This window comes from Strongylocentrotus purpuratus, unplaced genomic scaffold, assembly GCF_000002235.5.
Source record: "Strongylocentrotus purpuratus isolate Spur 01 unplaced genomic scaffold, Spur_5.0 spur5_scaffold_1, whole genome shotgun sequence".
In the NCBI taxonomy this organism is placed as follows: Eukaryota; Metazoa; Echinodermata; class Echinoidea; order Camarodonta; family Strongylocentrotidae; genus Strongylocentrotus; species Strongylocentrotus purpuratus.
The window spans coordinates 27,805,427-27,828,305 of record NW_022145594.1 but is presented as its reverse complement, the minus strand read 5'-3'; the positions used below and the strand labels follow the sequence as shown (position 1 = coordinate 27,828,305).

The window sequence follows — 22,879 nt, the reverse complement described above, 5'->3', positions numbered from 1 at the left end:
GTCAGCAAAATGTCCTTTCCAGACACATCCACGCTAACGTATTTCACTATTTGTAGACAGAGCACGCTGTGTGTGGGTTGACTCCTTTGTAAATAAAAGGCCCATTCTATTTTATTCTAGATAAAATCCTATCCTTTTTAGCAAATCTATCATATTTCTCTCAAACCTGCAACGCGCCAACAGGATCACAATAACTGAATAAGTGCCAGTGGGAAATTGTCTGTGTGTTAGAAATTGGGCGCTGGTGCACTTTCTCACAGCCTCACAGGGCACCTACGAGGCTCGGTGCAGTGTTCGACTTCGATATGAAAAGTTTGTGTTGATTGATCATTGAATTGATTCAGCATCAGCATCTATTCTGAGCATCAGTATACAGAAATGTGAGGTGATCCTGTTGAAACTTCCGGTCGTTTCATTGATTGATTGGTGCTTCGTTCTAATAAACCTGAAACTATTTTTGCTCGCATGGCGGGTGGACGCACATATTAATTTTATGGAAGCATTTGGTGCTGAAAGGACCAGTGCTTGTCCAATCTGATCTTGAAAGAAGTGACGTGATGAGTGAGTGAGTGAAGATGCGGAGATTACAATTTTTCCATAAAATGCGAAGGAAAGACAGTTCAAAATATTGCATCGCAACTTAACTTAGCATAGAAGTTAGAGCCAGACTCGCTTAGAGAGTACTTAGACTAGAGAAAATATGTATCAGGCCTAACTCAGGCTAACAGAGATGCATTAAAATATGTCATTCCTCTGCACTTTTGCCGGGCCCTGGGCGGCGCGGCTTGCTACAGCAAAACCAACCGCTCGAGCGGCCAATTGGCAATTCAAATGCATCCCAATGCAATCCGCACTGACAGCATCAGTCAGTTCCGGGTTTGAGCAACTGGTATGGTACACACATTCGATCACAATCACATCAAAACAAATATGAATTCGTACTAATTTAGGTTAATTGATTGCAAAAATATTCTCTCAAACAATACAGATTCATGAAACACAGATACCTTCAAACGCTAACAGACTCAAACACGACAGAAAGAGGCAGAATTTCAAATTGTTAGTCCCCATTTTGAACACTTCTTGGTTTCAGGAACGGTACAGAAATCCTTTGAGATGTGCGTCTGTCTCCCTCTTTAGACCAAAGCTGAACAATTTCGCGCCCGCGCCAAAGACGAAGATATCTTTTCGACAATTCCAGTTATTGAATGCATTACTTGAACAGAAATAACCTTCTAATATTGGTTTATGGACATCCGAGGAAACTGTTAATCTTCAAATAATTGTGCTTACCCTTTCGGGTATTGATATTTTATGATCAGTCACTTAAAAGGCAGAACTTAGAGTGCATTTATCGTCGTTTTAGACTCGGATCGTTTCAGAATGGTTCTGCAGAACAGCGGCCGCTACAAGGCCGATCGCAGTGACAACGCCGACGGTGGTTGGGCCAAGTAAGTACTGGAGTTACGGCTAGGGTCGAGCGCGAGCTCTTACTGTTTAGCTCTAACAGTTAGCTCGGGTGCGCTGACATACGGCGTCACTTCGAGCGTTGTTTTGAAAATGTTGTTAACATCGAAGTGAGGGGTGTATTGAATTGAGAATGACGTTGTCGTTGAGATCACTATCACATCAAATGGTTTTCGAATTAGAGTAGAGTCTCCGGTTTGCGGCATCGCCCGGTTTGCGGCCAGGGGTATTTGTTTTAAAAATAAAATGAATATGACTCGATAATAATCATTGAAACCTACCGTGGATTCCACGGTAAGTTCTGCTTTGCCGAAAACGTCCGTAGCAGGTGCTCCTGTCGGTACGGAGTATCCGTCAGCGATGTCGGAAATCTACGGCACCAGTCGCCGATGAAAATTCCAGCAGGTGCTAACTTTTAAGTTAAGAATAAGAGATCGAGGCATCAATATTGTAGCTCTATTTGTCCGATATTTGTCCGATTGGAGGTGAAATTTGATGTTTTTGTGGAAGTATGATGGCTGTGGTCTGTCTCCTATCGCAGATATTTTGATTGTGCCACCGCATGGCCAGTTGCATGGGGTGGCCGCAAACCGGCACGTAATTACGTGTTTTTTCTGGTTTGCGGCGGGGGGTGTTAATACACACATAACATGCGGGATCGTGTATGATGGTATGTGTGCTGATGTGTGTACCCGCTATGACCCGATAGTTTCTAGTAGTACTTACCCCCGGATGGGATGATCCATTCGAGGAAAAGGTGAAATTGTTTAAAACTTGACAAATTTACCGTAGCAACAGATAAACATGAGAATTTGGGTTACCCGTAGTAATTTGGTACATGCTTTCATCGTGACGTAGCGCATAAAGCTTTGTGACGTACGCGTGCCGCAAACCGGTAATGCGTGCCCGCAAACCGGGGAACTCGAAGCATTTCGAAACGTGGTCAATGCTGACCACGCTGTGGGTCAGTTAGGTTATTTGTGACTTCTATTTAATAAGTAAGTATATGGACTCTTTATTGAGGGTATTGAAGTATTCTGTGAGTATTCCAATAAAAATAGAATCGGCAGTTCCCGCCGATCGGCCGCAGACCAGAGCCACTACTCTATATGAAACTAATCGTGCGCGTTCATTTCGCGGCCCATGGAATGGCAACATACTGACTTGTGATGGCGCTTTACAGCAATTAAAAAGATATGACAGGTTCAGAGCAGTAACAACTCACTTGTCGCGGAAGTTGTCGCTCATCTTGGCAAAGATGGCTTCGCGTGAAACACTTAGCTGACAAGTTGCACGACAGTGGCGAGATGTCGTTGATCTTGTGTAGTTATGACGGTTTCGAGAAACGGCCCTCCGGGTATTCTGCACGACTGCAGTTGTTCCTTAAATTTACTTACTTTAGTTATATTTTAAGCAGAAAATGAGACTTGACTTGACAGTTTACAAGTCGACAGTCGACAAGACTTGAGTCTTGACATTAGACTAGTCTGAAACAGTGAATGTGAGAGGAAATTACTGGCCAGTGCAGTGTCAGTGAAATTTAGTTTGAGCAAATTCAAATTCAAATACTTACTACTTACTTACTTGGTATACTTGGTAGATTAGCCCTCTTTTCCTAAGGGAAGGGCTCTCAATTGACTCTTAAAAGTCGCCACTGTAGGTGCAGACACTACTTTTTCTGGTAGGTTGTTCCAAGGTTGGACCACTCTGTTAGTATAAAAGTGGCCAGCCAGTTGAGTTCTGGAACGTCTTTGTACCACTTTTCTAGAATGCCCTCTTAATTCCTTATTTGGGTGGGAGAAAAATCTTTGTGCTGGAGTTGTGTAATAGCCATTAAGGTATTTGTACAAATTGATAAGGTCTGTTCTTGCTCTTCTCTCCTTCAATGTCTCAATAGGAATTTCCTTGTTACCAAGACGTAAGCATATAAATATAAATAAGAACATGTTGATTTGTTGTTGTTGTTGAAATAATTACAAATGCAATCATCAATCAACCATCAATTGGAAACACTAATTGATGAGAATTTTTAATTTTATGAAAAGAGAAACTATATCGTAGGAGTCTACCTAGACCGAAAGCTTCAGTCTCTCTAATCGTCGGTTGTTCCACTGAGACTACGTCTGGCTCCACTAGACCTCCGGTTATAGAGACTGAACGATCGCCTATGCCAGCCTATGTTGAAGATATCACGGCTAGATTTTAGCCGCTAGGCCCCTCCCACAAACATGACAAACTTGCCACGGCCGTATTGTTATGCCCCCAAAAGCCCCCAAAATGTCATTTTACCTCGTCCATATCCAATTTTAAATTAGGCCTAGGCTATAATACATCGGTTCCACTTACTAACTTGATTGAAATAATCTGTTTAATGGTCCCTTTTAAGGAAATTATGGGTCAAAATCGACATCCATGATAACGTCATTACGAACGTGTAGATGCCGCACAGTTTTTCCTTCATAATCATTTTGCCTTCGGCGTAGACTAGAAGGGATGAGATTGACGGCAGCGAGAGTTTAACACGGCTTGCAAGATTTTCAACATACATGGATGTCGATTTTGACCCATAATTTCCTTAAAAGGGACCATTAAACAGATTATTTCAATCAAGTTAGTAAGTGGAACCGATGTATTATAGCCTAGGCCTAATTTAAAATTGGATATGGACGAGGTAAAATGACATTTTGGGGGATTTTGGGGCATAACGATACGGCCGTGGCAAGTTTGTCATGTTTGTGGGAGGGGCCTAGCGGCTAAAATCTAGCCGTGATATCTTCAACATACGATGGTATAGGCGATCGTTCAGTCTCTATAACCGGAGGTCTAGTGGAGCCAGACGTAGTCTCAGTGGAACAACCGACGATTAGAGAGACTGAAGCTTTCGGTCTAGAGTCTACCCAGCCTCTGAGGCCAAGTTAGATACTTTTGCTTTTCCCCCACCATTTGTTTGTGTAGTTTCGTTCAGACCCTAGGACCCCCCCCCCCCCCCCCCCCCCCCCCCCCCCCCCCCGCCATAGCTTGTATTTAAGGATCTTTTCTCTTCATGAGCAGAAAATCAGAAGATTCATCCGAGGCCAGACTCCAGAGGTCGGTAATCAATGATGAACTGGATTTGCTGTATGGATTTGACCGCTACAAGGAGCCTGCCGAAAGGGTGGGCTGGCTCATCAACATGCATCCAGTAAGCCATTCTAAATTTTGTTTCTTCCTCTCACAGGTGCTTCTTCAAAATCTCTTTGAAAAGATTAGTTCCAAATAATGAAATTTAAGGTGCTACTTCATTTATTGGAGGCTATGGGAACTTTTTTAAAAATTTATGATATCATTTTAGGGTAAACATTAAACATTATAATAATTAGAAGCTATGAGAATTTTTCTTTTTAATTTATTATATTATTTTAGGGTAAACATTAAATACAATAAGTAACTTTAGCATTGGTTGATTTCCTAGCTGCAACATTCATGAAATAGGACTTATTTAATGGACTATTTTTGTCACCCTTTCAGGCGGACATTTTGGATGAGAGTAAGAAGCTGATCAGTGCTGTGGACTATTACTTCCTACAAGACGACGGCAGTCGCTTCAAGGTATTTATACATCAAATTTGTTTAAGAGCATATACCACTTATTAGAGGCTGGGGAATTGTACATTTGGTTCAAAGTTTTTCAAACTTATGGTATTTAGTTTCTTACAATTTTGTATCATGTTTTGGGAAGAAAAAGAAAGCACCCCCAAAATAAAAAATGAATAACAATAATTATAATAATTAGCAACCTCAAACAAATGAACACCTTTTATCATATAGGGAAAATTCTAGATCCACCCATGCCATGGAAAAAAAGTTGAATCATTTTTGTGCAGAAATATATATTATTTCTTTCTCTCTCTCTCTTTCCGAAGGAAAAAGAGGTAGAGTTTGTCCCAAGAAAGTTGTACAAGGCCAAATTGTCCATTGAAATAAAGAATACAAACTTTAATTTTGATAAGACTGAAAGTAAATTGTTGATGATAAGTACTAAACATTCAGACACGAAGGGGTTTGATGTGTATCTAAATTTCTAAAGTATTCCAGCAAGTTATTCCATATAGCAGTGGCTGCATGCCTGCATATGAAAATGGCCTTTCCCCCGTACGATTTTATCGCAGTTTGTGGGACATAAAGGAACAACTTTTTACTGGAATGCGGCATTCTTTCTGGTTTATAATCTCAACAATTCAATGAGATACAGTTAGACCTGTCTATAAAAGCCAACCAAGGGAGACAAGAAAAGTGGTCTGTATAGGCAGGTGATCTTTATGAACAGGTTCCTTTAGTACATGTTTCAATGTGAAACATTTTCAAGGGAAACAAAAATGTGGTCTTTGTAGACAGGTGGTCACTAAAGCCTCTGTCACAAATGCCATTACGAACTGCTACGAACGCGTTAAAAACGATTTTCAGACAATGGAAATTCGAGAAGACAATGGAAAAACATGGAGATTTGTACAAAATTATCGTTCGTACCAACCTTAGTGACCGTAGCATTAAGCAGGTTCAACTCTACTATGAAGCAAACTGATGGAAACATTCTATTTTTCTCTGAATCAGGTTTCCTTGCCGTTCAGACCCTACTTCTACATCGTCACCAAGAAAGAATGTGAGAGGGAGGTGTCTGCCTACCTGACCAGGAAGCATTTTGGAACGCTTGCTTCAGTGGAAACAGTCTACAAGGAAGACCTTGACTTGGTATGTATAATTCAGTGCCCTGTTTTCATGGAGAACAGTTCTCCCATGGGTTCAACAATTCTTGTCCTTTTTTTAAAGCATATCCCTGAGACGTAGCTTCCTGTCATATTGGAATAAATTAGTTTTATTACTGCAGCCATTTTGGTTTAGTACTTGCATTCTTCTCAGGATTTTAGGCTAGAATCCTCTTGGAAGGATTTGATGATACGGATTAATGCCTTACTAAAGAGCATGAGCGCATTGACTCGGATTTGAATCTGGGACCTTCCGGTTAGGAGACTACTGCTCTACCAATCCAATCCAGATATTTATGAAGCGTCAATATCTAGTCACCTAATCAAAGGAGCTGATGAGACTATAAAATTACCAAAAATGTCGGTTCATGATTCTAACTGAGAAAGACAAAACAGCAGTGACTAATTGTAAGCAATCTGAAATAGGTTTGTCTTTAGTTGAGTTCTGAAAGTGGATAACTGTTGACAAGAGCGAAGGATTTGGGGAAGACCACTCCACAATCTCGATGCACAGGCAGTAAATGATTGATCACCTAGAAGAGAACGTGTTCAAGAACTCTCAAGCAGGTATTTACCTGCAGATCGCAAATTACCACTAAGCCATCTTGCCTCCTGAGACTGAATACTCCCTTTTTATTCTCCAACAGCCAAATCACTTGGTGGGACTGAAGTGTAGCTGCCTAAAGCTGAGCTTCCACTCAACACAGGATTTGATGAAGGTCCGACGTGAAATCATGCCGCGGGTTCGCAAGAATCGAGAGCGCGAGAAATCCTCCTCGGCCTACACCGCCCTCCTAACCAGGTAATATGCGATTCCTCAAACCGATTGGTATTGACTCTTTATGATTTTACAAACTGTGGCCCTGTTGTGAGCAGTGGTGTATGATTAAAACAAATAGTGTTGAACTAAAGTACTCCATATATGTTTGCATGAGAAAGTTCTTATTAGTTTTAAGGTGATTTTGATTTGCTAGTACAGTCAAACCTGCTTTAGTTACAACCTATATATAGAAAGACCACCTGTCTACATAGACCTCATCCTTTTTATCCTCCTGAAAATGGTTTCTCATTGAAACATGTACTAAAGGAACCTTTACATAAAGACCACTTTTCTGTCTTCCTGGGTGGTCTTTATAGACAGGTTTCACTGTTCATGTATATTTTGGTATAATCCATGACTTTTCATTATGAAACTGTGTATTTAAAAATTAATAGTTAACCCCCAATGAGATAATTAGTAAAATAACTTTTATTTAACTTCCAGGGAATTATATGTTGTTTTGACCAAATGAAAGTATAGTTTAACAAACACCTCACACAATTCATATCTTAATCTCTGTAAACATTGATTCTTGTCCTCTTTATCATCAGCCATCTCGGTGGAGACGACAACCCTGGGGGCAGAGCAGCAGGAGGAAAGAAGATCAACGACCAGATGGATAACATCATAGACATCAGAGAGTATGACGTCCCCTACCATGTCAGAGTGGCCATCGACAAGAAGATTCATGTGGTAAGTTTTGAGTTCATTGGTTTCACATTTCACATGCAGATACAATACAGATAACAAAATATACCATAAAAGACATATTGTTTCATAATTTAAAAAAATGATTATAGTTATTGACAAATTTATCAGACTACAAAGTTACATATCATCAATTTTGTTGACAACTGTTATCATTTAAAGGAAATCAGACAAGAAAAACACAAAACTGTGAAATTTGCAGGAACCTATAGAAAAGTATAGCTTGTAAAGAAAGGGTTCCTGGGAGGCTTGAAAAAATTATGATTCTGTATACATCCAGCACCCGATGCAAAAATAGGATTCAAAGCACTTTATTTTACCCAGTCATAGGAATGATCTCTACATTAAAAGAGGTCAATCTGTTTATGTTCAGGGTCACCAGAGCAGCATTTTAAGAAATCATCCTAAGTACAAGTTGAAAGACCAAGACCCATTGAAACGCATTTATTAAATTTAACAGGTGTTTCAATTGGATGTCAGTGATCTTGTACTTATTAAAGACGGTTTTGTGAAACAATTACCAGGAGGTCATAATAAATTTAATTTCGCTTTTGATGTTATTCAAGACTCCCCTCTTTGTAGAGGACAGAGTGGCAAAATATTCTTGCGACTTGAAGCGGTATACCAGGGGCCCATTTCACAAAGCCTTTTTTCAATGACAAATGACAAAAATCAGTGACAAATCTGCTGATAACCAATCAGAAGTAAGGATTTCAGTAGCTTATAACACAAACTGTCACTGATGACAAGTTTTGTGAACGCCCCCCCAGATGTATATTCAGAAAGTGATGATTCTGTCTTTAGAAATGTGATTTCGATATTTTTATTTGTTATCCCTGGCCCATGAACAAATGCTAACACTGCATCGAACTTAACAGACTTTTCTCCTCAAATCTAATAGTTTGAATCTATGTCTCTCTTACTCTTTTACTCTCTCATTCTCCCGTTCTCATTCTCTTTCTCTCTCTCACTCTCTCTTTCTGCCCCCTACTCTCTCTCTTCACTTTTACAGGGTCATTGGTACTCTGTACAGGGGAGGGGTTCCATGGCACCCATCATTACACAGAGAGATGACCTGCTGGAGAGACCGGTAAGTCCTTGCTTTGAGCTGGAGAGATGAGTATCATGGTGGTGGAAATGATGATGAAGATGGTTTTGATAATTCTGGGGATGATGATTGATGATGTGGAATTGTGGATGGTTTTTGATGATTCTGGTGATGATGATGATGATGATGACGACCACTACGAAAACAACGACGGCCACTACGACAACAACAACGACGATGATGATGATGATGATGATGATGATGATGATAACGGTGATAACAATGAAGGTGATGGATGTGATTGTGGTAATGAGGTAATGCCATTAACTTGAATGGTTAAATAGAGAGTAAGGGCAGATGGTATTGCAGTTAATAATGTTGATACTCTGTATGGTGTTGATTGTAATTAAGCCAAATTTTTTATGATGGTAGTGATGATGGTGACGACGATGATGATGATGATGAAGGTGATGATGGTGATGATGATAATGATGAACATGATGATGAACATGATGATGAACATGATGATGATAATGGTGATGATAATGGTGGTTATAACGATGACGAAGATGATGATGTGGTTGTGATTATCATAATGACAACGATACTGATGATTTTTTATTGGTAACTGAAGTAATGAAGGTTGCCTGGATGATATGGCATCATCAGAGTTAGTAATAATCATACTGTGGATGCTGTTGATTGTAATTAAGCTGAAGATTACAATGTTTCTTGTTATTGAATAGAGATCATGAATAAGGATCATGATGAAATTGATTTCTATTGCTTCCTATCATACCATTCAAAGAAAATATTTATTTTCACATGTGATGGGGAATGTTACAAGAAAAATAAGGAGATATGGAACTGTATTTATCTCAGACAACTGTTACATGGAAACCACTAAATCAGCTATATATTCTTTCACTTTTAAGTAATTCACATGCTCCAATTGTTTAAGTCTGTTATTCCAGAACACTCTTCATATATTTTTCATCCTCAGGATCCTGTTGTTCTGGCCTTTGACATTGAAACCACCAAGCTACCGCTCAAGTTTCCTGACGCAGAGACGGACAGCGTCATGATGATCTCATATATGATCGATGGACAAGTGAGAAATATTTACAATCGTGAATTAAATTAAAAAATTAAATTAAATGAAAAGCCTTGGTACTCTTTTTTTTCTCCATTCTTTCTCTCCTCCTATAGTCCTTACAGTGATTGGGTATCTTTTTCTCAGATTCTAAACAAAATCTTGGATTTATTTAGCTCATGTTGCAATTATAAATCTTTAGGTCAGTCAGGAATCCCATAACTTTTACAAGCCGATCGTCTGCCTGATTATGATTGGAAATCAAATTATCAGAATTTGTTTTCCTAACAATTTTATAACACTACAGTCGATTTGGGAAAATGAGTATGGTAAAATAAGAAAGGCGAATAGATAAGGAGTGAAAGAAAGAGAAATGGGGAGAGAAATGGAGGGGGGGGGTGGGGTGAATAGACTAAATGTATGCTTGAAACATCCCTCTCCACAATCTTTTTAATCCTCCTTCACAAGTGCACATTATGATTATTCTCCTCTCTCATTTGTCACATTTTCTTCTCCAGGGATATTTAATCACAAATCATGAAATTATCTCAAAAGGGTACTTGGAAACTTTCACTATCCCTCTGCAGACCCCCTTCACTCCTCTTTCATAATTTTTCCTTTTTTATTTGTCACATTTTCTTCTCCAGGGATATTTAATCACAAATCGTGAGATCATCGCAGAAGACGTAGAAGACTTTGAGTACACCCCGAAGCCGGAGTACGAAGGACCCTTCATTGTGTACAACGAGGACACCGAGATGACCTGCCTGCAGAAGTTCATTGACCACGTCTTGGAGGTCAAGCCTAACATCATCGTCACGTACAACGGAGACATGTTTGATTGGTAAGTATGGTTACATATTGTCTATTCCAACAAGCAATAGAGTACCAAAGTGTGACGTCATATTAGTTAAGTTGTCAAGGTTGCTTGTTCTAAACGATTTTGTGCTAAACAATGGCGTTGTGATCACACCACCACCAAACATTGAAATTGCCCTGCTCCAGCGTGTTGCTTGAATGATTTTGCAGTGAACCTCATGCAATCGCTCTGTTGTTTGGAACCAGTAAGCTGAATAAAGAGAGAATATGACGTTATCACTTGGTTACTCTATAGCAATATAGTTGATGGACATACAGATTCATTCTTTGTCCGTTTGCTAAATTATATCAATGTCTTTCAATCGGATGTCTGTGGAATTAACAGATGGTTTTGTGAAATGTATTCACGCTGTCCGATAATTTTCATGGGGGTAATTGTTGTGATATGCTACTTTACGGAAACACATTAAAAGACAACATTAAAAAACAAGTGCGTCTTCAACAAAACTTTGTTTCCTCTGTTTATGCAGGCCTTTCATTGAGACCAGATACAAACATTATGGCATTGACATGTACAGAGAGATAGGCTTTCAGAAGGATGCTGCAGGAGAATACAAGTGTAGGAGTGTGATCCACATGGATGCATACAGGTAGGTAATCCCCGAGCCGACTTTGACAAGAATGGTTAGGTATGGAGACAGCTAGGTCCTTCGCCAAAGCTTCACACATCCCCTGGAACTCTATTCCTTCTCATTGTAGACAATTACAATGTAGACTCCACAGAATAATTTAAATCACAATTAAAAGCGCATCTGTTTATCTGATGTTTAAGTTTCATTACCCAAAGAACTATAATATTTTGAAATGTTGTATGTCTATGCATCTGTTTATCCAATATTTGAATTTCTGTTTATAAAACATTTGAATTCCTGTTTATCTAAGATTTAAGTTTCATTACATGTCAAAATATTATTATCTGTTGAACTGATTTGTGTTATCTGCGTATTCATTTTTGTCGTGCATTGATCAAAATTTTTGGATACATGTTCGTTATAAATTCATATTATTAATATTTTGTTCTGCCGACCTATAATCCTTCCACATTTGCTCTGGCAACTTTTGCTCTGGTGATATTTGCCCTGATTTCAATTGCTCTAGCAAGATTTATATTGATGATGACAAAGCTGTTCTGCTTGCTGTACAATACAGAAATGTGATGTGTGTTACACGTCATCTTTAAAAAAAAACACTGCGGTTTCATCGTTTGCTGCATCATATCTGAATGAGCCCCTAGGGTTGCTGTAGATTTGCTAAGGGATAAGTTTATGGATAGGTTAGGGATAGTACTATGAGACAAATTTGATGGCAATTATATAGAGTAGTAAACACTGCATACGGATATGGGACTACACACAGGTGACCTAAAAATTAAGTCTCATGTTTTTAGCTGCAACATTTCAAATAGGAGGACAATTCAATAGCCATTCTTATCATGTGACACTGCTATTTCACTATTCTCCCACATAGGACTAAGAGCAGTTGGAAAGCTTTAAAAATGAATTAATTTATCTTTATCATAATTCGCTCTTATCTTTATTTCTTTGTTTACCAATGATCAAAGCCCTCGCCTGTCGCATCATCTTGAGTACATTGTACATGTGACAAAAGTGGCCTGGCAGTCAGATTTTTTTTTACAGTTGAAAATAATAATATATTACATTTATAAAGCACTTAATACTATGTTTCTAAGCACTACAACATTATTATACATGATATATAATTATAATAATAATTTCCTAATAACAATTATATAATGATGATAATTTATCTTTACATGGCGCTTTATATATCAGCAAACAAAATATAAATACATTAAATATTGAAAAAACAAGTTTTAAGTTTTCTCTTAAGTTGGAGACTCACGCATTTCATGGTGAAGTTTGTTCCAAAGTTCCATAGCGGATATGGGTGCAGGTGCGAGGGCCTGGGGCTAGATGAAGATGTGCTGTGGTCACATATTTTGATTTCTATGCTTATCTCTAGATGGGTCAAGCGAGACAGCTACCTCCCCGTAGGCTCCCAGAACCTCAAGGCCGCCTCCAGGGCCAAGCTCCGCTACGACCCCATCGAGATGGACCCAGAAGACATGTGTCGCATGGCCAGCGAGCAGCCCCAAACCCTCGCCAACTACTCGGTCTCAGACGCGGTGGCGACGTACTATCTGTATATGAAATACGTACATCCGTTTATCTTCGCGCTGTGTACCATCATTCCTATGGAACCGGACGAGGTAATGTCACTGAATTGTGGAACCTGTATTTTGTTGTGTGACATTTAAATTAAGAGAACTTAAATACCCACTGCACTACTTGTAACTACTTGCACCCTCTATATAGCAAACAATGCCTCATTGGTGACCATTGGTCCCCCATGATCCCCTATTTCTTATGTTAATTAAGAGCTCTTTTGATGAGATAACAACCTGTCAGTGACCATGCAGGGAGGTCTAATCCCTCCTGGCCAAACTAGTGTGTAATTGTAAAATTAAATCGTGTTTGTTCTGATATGTCTTGATAACAAACGGTAGGTTCAGACCCCCATATAAATACCCTCTTAATGATGACAGCCTAAGCTTGTTTGTGAAAGGCTACACTTCTACGTTTCCCATTCTATTGATTGATCTAGGTCTTGCGGAAGGGGTCTGGAACTCTCTGCGAGGCCTTGCTGATGGTCCAGGCCTACCATGCCAACATCATCTTCCCGAACAAGCAGGAGCAAGTGTTCAACAAGCTGACCAGGGACGGACATCTTTTGGAGACGGAGACCTACGTTGGAGGCCACGTCGAGGCCTTGGAGTCTGGGGTCTTCAGGAGTGATCTGCCCTGCCGTTTCAGAATGGTAAGAGAGAGAAAGAAAGAGAGACAAAGACAGACAGAGAGAGAGAGAGAGACAGACAGACAGACAGACAGACAGACAGAGAGACAGACAGACAAGAGAGAGAGAGAGAGACAGAGACAGAGAGAGAGACAGAGAGACAGAGAGATAGAGAGACAGACGGACAGAAAAACAGAGACAGATATACAGAGAAACGGCATAAGAGGAGAGAGAGAGATTTTATCTTGGAGATATAGGAGGGCACGTTGAGGCCCTGGAGTCTGGGGTGTTCAGGAGTGACCTGCCGTGCCATTTTAGAATGGTAAGAGAGAGAAAGAGAAAGAGACACAGTGAGAGAGAGAGGACAGACAGACAGAGAGATAGAGAGAGAGGGGGGACAAACCAAGAAGAGGAGAGAATGAGTAGTCTTGGAGATCTATGATGGAGGGCACGTTGAGGTTCTAGTACCTTGGGTCTTTAGGTGTGTCCTGCTGTGCCAGTTTTTAATGGTTAAGAGATGTAGAGGGAGGGAGTGAGGGGGCTAGAGACAAAGACATACAGAGAGAGAGAGACATAGAGACAGCCGGACAGAGACGGATATACAGACAAAATAGTTGAATTATAGTTAGAAATGAAAACAAGAGATTTCGCCTTGGACACCTACGTATATATACAACTGTACATATGGCTGTGACAAATAAGGATATAAAATGAATGTTAAAATGACTAACAAATCATCAAGGTATAAATGGAACACTGAGGATATCACTTCCTCAGAAAATATATAACGTATCACCTCTCCTTTTTTGATCTCCTTGTTTAGGTACCTGAGGCCTTCCAGCAGTTGATGGAGGATGTCGAGAGAACGATGAAGCACGCCATCGAGGAGGAAGAGAAGATACCCCTCAGCACAGTCACTAACTTTGAAGAGGTGAGTTAAAGAGAAGGTTCAGTTCTGTTCAGTGCCTAAAATTACTGATAAGTCATAACTCTGACAGTAGAGCAAATTGACAAAGATATGGTAAATTGTTTTCTTTTGAATTTTGTCAGGGTAATATGGATTTCACTGAAGTAAACTAGAAGTGGTATACCGGTAGTAGAAAAGCTTATGAGGTTTAAATTTACAGGCATTTGAAAATGCAATATCTAAATGATTGTGCATGTATTAACTATGTTTCTCCATTTCCGTTACCTAGATTTGTGAGGAGATCAGGGAAAAGCTAGCAGCTCTTCGAGACAACCCTGCCAGACTTGAGAACCCTGTCATCTATCATCTTGACGTCGGAGCCATGTACCCCAACATCATCCTTACCAACAGGTTACAGGTGGGTGGTTACTAAATTGGCAATGCCGACTGCATTTGAGGCAGATTGCATGAGACAGCATTCCTTCAAGTACATGTATATTTGTTGGCAGATAAAGCCTAAAATAAAAACTTGTTGTATTGCCCTTTAAGTGCCAAAACATGGGTCGGTCGTCAGAAAAGGTTTTTTTTTTTTAAACTTTTTTTTGTCGCCCTCTTTGGGCCGACATTTTTCAGTTTGGGATGGGTTTTGTTTTTCCCCGCCCTCTCCTGGCTGATATTTCCCAGTTTTCTAGCTGATGCAGTGCATGGTATAAACTATAAACATGTACATGAGGCCGGGGTCTACTTGCATGTTTACGCTAGTAGGATTTTGAAACTAGGGTAGAAGACGAGTGAGAATTTGGGAATAATTTGATTTTATGCTTTTATATCCCATTTAAACAAACAAAACACATATTTTTGTATACATTAATAAAAAAAAACATTCTAAAAAACGGTTTGAATTTTTTTTTTTTTTTAAATGCTGACCGTATATTTTTAGATTTTTGGGACGGTCGCAAAGGGCAATACAACAAGTTTTTATTTTAGGCCTAACTGCAAAATTGAAAATGTTGTTTGACATCGATGACACTCTGAAAGGATGATCATTGCTTCTTTAGTACTATTAATGATGTTTTGGGGAAGTTTGTATATTGCCTGATATTAAGGATTTTGACTTGCTAGACGGGGGGTTGCTAAATTGGCAATGCGAGCTGCATTTGAGGCAGTTTTTACGAGACATCATTCATACAACCTAATGAATTTTGACTTGCTAGATTGGCAATACCAATTTCTTTTGAGGTAGCTCGCTCTCTTCTTGATTTCAAGTGGTCGATAGCTGAAATTAAAATGATAATCATTCTTCTGAAGAGATTACATTGTATCAGCATGTTAGGAGATCTTGTTGATTTGCATAGCATCTTGTATGTATTTGAAACTCATGCAAATACTAGACTTAGTATACAAGCAAATTCTAAATCTAAACTTTTAGAGGCAACATTGAAATTCAAACAGTTTCTCAATGTTTGTCTTGTTACACAAAGCGAGACAAGAAAGTTCCTCTTTATAGGCAGGTGATCTTTATGAACAGGTTCCTTTCATACGGTTTCTATGCGAAATATTGTCAAAGAAAACAGAAAATGTAGTCTTTATAGACAGGTGGTCTTTGTATACAGGTGGTCACTGAAGAAGGTTTCACTGTGTGTCATATGCCTTACTTGTGCTTCATTACTTCTTTCAGCCTTCTGCTATGGTGGACGAGGCAGTGTGCGCTGCTTGTGACTTCAACAAACCAGGAGCTCGCTGTCAGAGGGAGATGTCTTGGATGTGGAGGGGAGATTACAGTGAGTTAAGAAAAGTTTTGATTAAAGCCCCACTGCACTACTTATAGCTACTTGAGCCCTCTATATAGCAAACAATGCCTATTGGTCCCCCATGATCCTCTATTTCTTATTGAGAGCTGATTTGATGAGATAACCACCTGTCAGTGACCATGCAGGGAGGTCTAATCCCTCTTGGCCATACTAGTGCAGTGGGGCTTTAAAGGCCTTCATTGATACAGTTATCTTTTTTTTATCTAAGAGTTGACAGTGATGGAACACAGAATTCACTTTAACTCCTTATGAGCCATCCACCGAATCACGAATTGCCACATTGTTTGGACGTGTCGTGTTCGAGTGGTTACGTCTCAGGACTGTGGACCGCATGGTCTGCGGTTCAAATCCCACCGAGGCACTAATGTGCTTTGGCAAAACATTAATCCACATTTGCCACACTCGACCCAGGTGATGTAAATGGGTATCTGTCAGGAATTAATTCCTTGAAATGCTAGAGCGCCATAATGGCTGCCGTGCTAAAGCTGGGGTCATAATGTGAAGTGCCATGAGTGTCAAGTATGACAGACATGAGCGCTTTTTAAGAACCCACTATTATTAGTAGTATAATATTACACATGTACACTTTACATGTAATAATAGTGTTCAGCACCAAGAGATAATATATTAAACAAAATACCTGTAACACATTGTTTTGTCTACATCACATATTCCTATGTGCATTACAGTGCCAGCTTCGAGGGGGGAGTACCACAGAATTCAACAGCAGTTGGAGATTGAGCGGATCCCTCCAGCTAATCCCGGCGAACCTCACAGGGTCTTCCATGAACTGGGCAAAGAGGAACAAGCCCTGCTGGAAAAGAAAAGACTGCAAGGTATTGTCACATTGATTTTGTTGTTAAACCACTAATGCAATTTTTGTTGGGCAAACAAGTGATTGCCCCACAGATCCCTTCAATAACTATTGCTCCATGACCGATTTCTACTACAGTCAAACCTGCTTTAGCGACCACCTGTATAGAAAAACTACCTGTCATTTCACATTGAAACATGTACTAAAGGAACCTGTACATAAAGACCACCTGCCCATAAAGACTGCTTTTCTTGTCTCCCTTGGGTGGTCCTTACAGACAGGTTTCACTGTACTAAGCCAATACCATCTTGAATCTATGAACCAATAGGATAGGATACCTAAACCTAACCCCAAACCTATTCTAAACTGAGATCAAACATGTGTTTCTGTAAAAGAAGAAACTGTTGTGTGCAAGAAACTTTCCCAAATCTTGAGAGTGTCTTTATAGATTTACCAAATCTTCATGTCACATACATGGTAGTTAGTAATGACTCATATTGATGTGTTCGGCAAGTTTCATGACTAGAAAAACAGCTGTCGCTAACCATTTCAGGACGGGTTTAATTTAAGGGCTAAATTGATCATGTGCTGTTTTTCAAATTGGCAACAATAATGTTTTTCTGTTATTGCTACATTGTTCTAATAAAATGTGATGTCGCTAAGAAAAATATTTATTAGTACCGACAGTTATTGAGCCATACCAGAAAATATGGAATGATTGTCCAAAAAGGGTTAAGAACGGGTAACAGTTTATAGTTTTTGCAGTTCCTTTGGTAGTATTTTTCCTGATTCTTGCATCTCTTTCTCTCTTTCTCCTAGAGTACTGTCGCAAGGCGTACAAGAAGACAAAGATCACGAAGCAAGAAGAAAAACACACCACCATCTGCCAGCGAGAGAACTCTTTCTACGTCGACACGGTGAGGGCGTTCCGTGATCGGCGCTATGAGTTCAAAGGTCTTCTCAAGGTCAGTGCTTCAAATATTCCTCGATATCTCCTCTTTTCACAGCCAATATCTATACCTACCATATTTAGTACAGTCCAGTCTTTATTTTTACCCTGAATAAAAACAACATATATATACAATAAATAAATCTAAGCACGCTGATTCATCTGAACTGATTTTAGATTGAATTGAATCCAGAAGCACATCTTGTAATGATGAATCGACATTGTTGTCACTAGCATATAAATCACTAAAGAAGTTGTAAAACACATCAGAAATATCATCACCATCTACAATTTGTCCATTTTTGTTTCGAATTTTGTCAATAAACTTATTATTAGCATTTTTTTGTTCATTCTTATAAAAATATCCAGGCTTCTCTCCATTTTCTAGAAATTTTTCTTTGGACCTTCTAAAATAGAAGAAAAACCTGGTTTTAAAGTTTGCCACATTTTATAATTAAAAACAAATTCTTGTACAAATTTATCATCTTCACATAATAATACATTCAATTTCCAATATGATTTTGACAATTTTTTCTTTTGAGGAATACGAATAACTGAATTTAAAACGTTATGATCTGAAAGGGGAAAGTTCATAACCAACGATTTGATTACTTTGAATTTTTTTTCAACATAAATTCTGTCTAAACGAGAGCTTTGTTTTTTTGCCCGGATGAAACCAAGTATGACTAAAAAGCACCGGTTCCTGCCACCAACCAAGAATCCAAAAGCGAACAAGAATGAATAATGTCATTTAATTGTTTCCTTCCTACAAAGCTCACAGTCTCACAAAGTCGATCATTGACATGCATTACACAATTAAAATCACCCCCGAGAATAAGAGGAACATTTCCTCGCATTGCAAAATGTAATCCATTGAAAAATGTAATGCGTAAACTTGGATTACACGGTGCATATATATTACATATACGAAAACAACAGTCTGGAAAAGAACATAATACAGAGATGTCACGCCCCTCTAAATCAGGCCTGAGTTGAGAAAAATACAACGTTTTTCAGAAAAAGCAATGCAACTTCACATGAATGATTAGAACGGGAGGCCAAAAAGAAAACTGGACCTTCCCAAACTGAATTAAAAAATTTAAAATCTTTGGTGCCTAAATATGTTTCTTGTAATAATACAATGTCAAAAGAAAAGATACTTAACCACTTTATGACGTTTGTGCATTTTAATGAATCTTGTAAGCCGTGAACAATAACCGAACAAACTGAAAAATTAAAAGAAGGTAAATTGTGAGGGCGCATGATTAATTAGAAGAGTTCACCAAAAATCAAATCATTCCAATAAAAAATATCAGTCGAAAAAGTCAATATTGTGAATGGACACATACTGCGGGTGCCGCCACGCCAAATGATTCAATCACTCCTTAGGAGTATTACACGTGACTTTGCAAGACTTAAGGGGGCATGCGTACCTGCTAATAGTTAGTTCGTTGTGCCGGTCTCTCATATGGCACAGAAAGCTCTCGTACTTCATAAAGTCATGAGTACACTTCTCCGTTTTACACGAAATCCATCTCTGCTCCTCCTTCATAATCTCGGTCTCTGCCACCAGTTCTTTCGCTTCATTGCCTCCGCGGCCATGTGACGATCTGGAACGTCTTCGGGGTGAAACTGAAGACCGACGCTTCACCCCACACCTAAATATGTTTCTTGTAATAATACAACGTCAAAAGAAAAGATAATTAACCAATTCAAAACATTTCTGCATTTAAATGAATCTCGTAAGCCGTGAACATTAACCGAACAAAGTGAAAAATTAAAAGAGGATAAATTGTGAGGGCTCATGATTAATTAGAGGAGCGCACCAAAATCAATTTATTCCAATAAAAAATATTGGTTGAAAAAGTCAATATTGTGAATGCACACATACTGAGGATGCCGGCCCACCAGATGGTTAAGCCACTCCTTATGAGTATTACAAGAAACTTTGCAAGATTTAAGGGGACATGCATACCTGCTAATGTTCAGTTCACTGTGCCGGTCCCTCATGTGGCACACGAAGCTCTCGTAGGTCATAAAGTCCACGGTACATTTCTCAGCCTTGCAAGATATCCACCTTTGTTTTTCTTTAACAATCTGCGTAGCTGCTGCAAGGTCAATCCAAACTTTATCAAACTTATGTCTGGACCATCTTTTCCAGTCTTCAACCAAACGTAAACAAAATTCATCCCTAATTCTTAATAACAAAATATCCTCAGAAACAAAAAATTTCTCAAAAATATATGGACAACGTCGATTCCACACTACTTTGCGTGTAACAACAAATAAATACCAACCTCGTGCCCATTAACATGCATTAATAGTAGCCGAGGATCCATACCAAAAACAATCCTTATTAAATAAAACATGCCCACCCAGCACTTCCTTTGCCACCTCGCATATTCAACAAATAATTCTCTGAACGGATCCACATTCCCCAAAACATGATCAATACTTTCTAATGTTAAACAAAATGGTAAACAAAAAGCCATTGCTCAAACACCATTTGGCAAGTTTTTCACGTGTATAGAGTGCTCTGTTTGTTACTTTCCACATAAAAGATTTGAAACGATTACAAAAAACTGAATGATTAACATTTTTCCAAATAAAATCCCATTTCTTTGATGGATCTCTGACCAACACTTCTGGTACAAAGTCAATTTTGAACAAGTTGACAGTATCTTTAACTGTTTTACTGCATGCAGATTTTTTGTCCTTCATTACTAAATACAAAATGATTTCCCGAGCTTGGGCATAAGAGGGAGACAAAACATCACAATGTGGAACTGAGTTGGACCACCAAAAAGAAAACAGATAATGTAATATACTTGCCATAAAATAGCGTAAAAACAAGTAATTACATGAATAATCATCAGTTTGGTTAATTTGTGGGAACATAGTATGTATAAATAAGGCTTTCATTTTAATACCTAAATTGTCTAACCCAAGATCGCCTTTTTCCTTACTGAGATTATACTGAGAGAAATTCTGTAGATTTGTGACCATGATTTGTACGTCCCTTGAGAGACCAATGCCAGTGAATGATGAAAGCAAATACTGGCATGAACTGCCTGCCATAGGTAAGTCCAACTTAGTTGATCTTATTCTTTGTGAAACACCCCCTTGATGGTGTACAAATTTGAAACTCATCTTTATTTTTTCACGGCAGGTTTGGAAGAGGAAGGTCGCAGGGGCCATGGAGAAGGGTGATGCAGCCGAGATCAAGAGCGCAAGGAACAAGGAGATCCTCTACGACTCTCTGCAGCTGGCCCACAAGTGTATCCTCAACTCATTCTATGGCTATGTGATGAGAAAAGGGTAGGTCCATTGAGGGCTATACAGTCAAACCTGCTTTAGTGACCACCTCTCTACAAAAACCACATTTTTTTGTTTCCCTTGAAAATGTTATCTCATTGAAACATGTACTAAAGGAACCTGTCTCCAAAGACCACCTGTCTACAAAGACCACTCTTTGTGTTTCCCTTGGGCGGTTGCTATAGACAGGTTTGACTGTATTTTTAACCTGGAATCAATGATGAGCAGTCAATGATTGCTCTTTATATCACAACCATTCTGCTAATCTTTTTATATAAATTATACATTCCATATTTTGATCATGATGTTTTACCATGTTTGATTGTGATTTCATAATACTTGTAATTGTCAACTGTTAATTTACAATTTGTTATACTGTACACCTCATAAATTCAGCCTTCAGCGGCTGCCATTGAATTGTTAATCTAATAAATCATTATTAATGAATGAATGAATCTTTAGAATGTGCAGTTGTGTATACATTCACCATTACAAGTACATCGTTGTATTTATCCAGAACATGATTACCAATCCAGAAGCAATTGGAGTATGTGTGTCCTTCTGTGTGTATTAGATATGCTTGTTTTGGAACTTTGGGTATTTTATTTGTGTCTTCATACCCTTGTCACAATAGAGACAATATGCACCTGATCAAAAGCAAATTAGCTCTGGAATGCTCTAAAAAGGGTTCCGGGAACTGGAATCAGGAGTGTTGGTAAAAGACAAAAGATATATACTGATAGCCTCAGAGGAGAAATCACATCTTGTGAAGAAAATTGAAAAAGAGATCATGTCAAGAATTCATATTTTAGTTGTGTCCAAATTAACTAGAATGTTTTGGTTCAATTGATTTTGGTTTGGTTTCTCAATCATGCCAAAATGCACCTGAGCAAATTTAAAGCAAATTGATATCTAGAAAATGGGTTCAGGAATTCTAGTAAAAGATGAAAGATTTGTATAAGGTAGGCTCTGATGAGAAATCACCATTTGTCAAGAAAATTGATATAAAGAGATCATTTGAAGAATTTTTTGTTTCTCTAGATCTCGCTGGTACTCGATGGAGATGGCAGGTATTGTGTGCTATACTGGAGCTGGGATCATCACCAGGGCCAGGGAACTCATTGAACAGATCGGGTATGTTTATTTTCTTCTTTATGATGGTGTGGAGGGTTACAAACATGGAGCTGGTGAAGGTGTTCATCGCAGTTGCAAGCATGGATGCCCAATTTTGGGGATGTTAGTAATTCTGTCAGTGGTACATGTACATCTAGGAATAGTACTCTTAATTAAGCACTTTTTAAAGTTGAAGTGTTTGTTGTCCTTTCTTTTTTTTTCTCTTTTTTTTGCTGATGTTGGTTATATTATTGTTGATGATGGTAGTTTTTCAAGGAAAGAATTGATGACGCAGTTGAATAAAGAGATATATAATTCTAATTTTGGTGATGATTGGTAATGAAACTCCTTTGCAAATATCTGTTGAATACAACTGATTGTATATTTATGAGCTTTACA

The 22,879-nt window shown here is 38.8% G+C and overlaps 1 protein-coding gene across 2 annotated transcripts in view; it reads left to right on the top strand.

The window, feature by feature from the left end:
* Positions 1-1,172: 1,172 nt before the first annotated feature.
* LOC589064 (DNA polymerase epsilon catalytic subunit A) overlaps positions 1,173-22,879 on the top strand; it is a 52,587-nt gene continuing 30,880 nt past the window's right edge. For both annotated transcript variants that reach the window (XM_030977944.1, XM_030977943.1), the window contains exons 1-19: positions 1,173-1,451; positions 4,519-4,648; positions 4,975-5,055; positions 6,058-6,195; positions 6,857-7,011; positions 7,581-7,722; positions 8,750-8,827; positions 9,789-9,896; positions 10,526-10,722; positions 11,228-11,347; positions 12,741-12,987; positions 13,383-13,595; positions 14,395-14,502; positions 14,768-14,896; positions 16,157-16,259; positions 16,979-17,125; positions 17,923-18,068; positions 21,222-21,370; positions 22,409-22,501. In XM_030977944.1, coding sequence (XP_030833804.1) covers positions 1,384-1,451; positions 4,519-4,648; positions 4,975-5,055; positions 6,058-6,195; positions 6,857-7,011; positions 7,581-7,722; positions 8,750-8,827; positions 9,789-9,896; positions 10,526-10,722; positions 11,228-11,347; positions 12,741-12,987; positions 13,383-13,595; positions 14,395-14,502; positions 14,768-14,896; positions 16,157-16,259; positions 16,979-17,125; positions 17,923-18,068; positions 21,222-21,370; positions 22,409-22,501 — 2,552 coding nt within the window. In that variant the 5' untranslated portion in view covers positions 1,173-1,383. The remainder of the gene's footprint in view (positions 1,452-4,518; positions 4,649-4,974; positions 5,056-6,057; positions 6,196-6,856; positions 7,012-7,580; positions 7,723-8,749; positions 8,828-9,788; positions 9,897-10,525; positions 10,723-11,227; positions 11,348-12,740; positions 12,988-13,382; positions 13,596-14,394; positions 14,503-14,767; positions 14,897-16,156; positions 16,260-16,978; positions 17,126-17,922; positions 18,069-21,221; positions 21,371-22,408; positions 22,502-22,879) is intronic.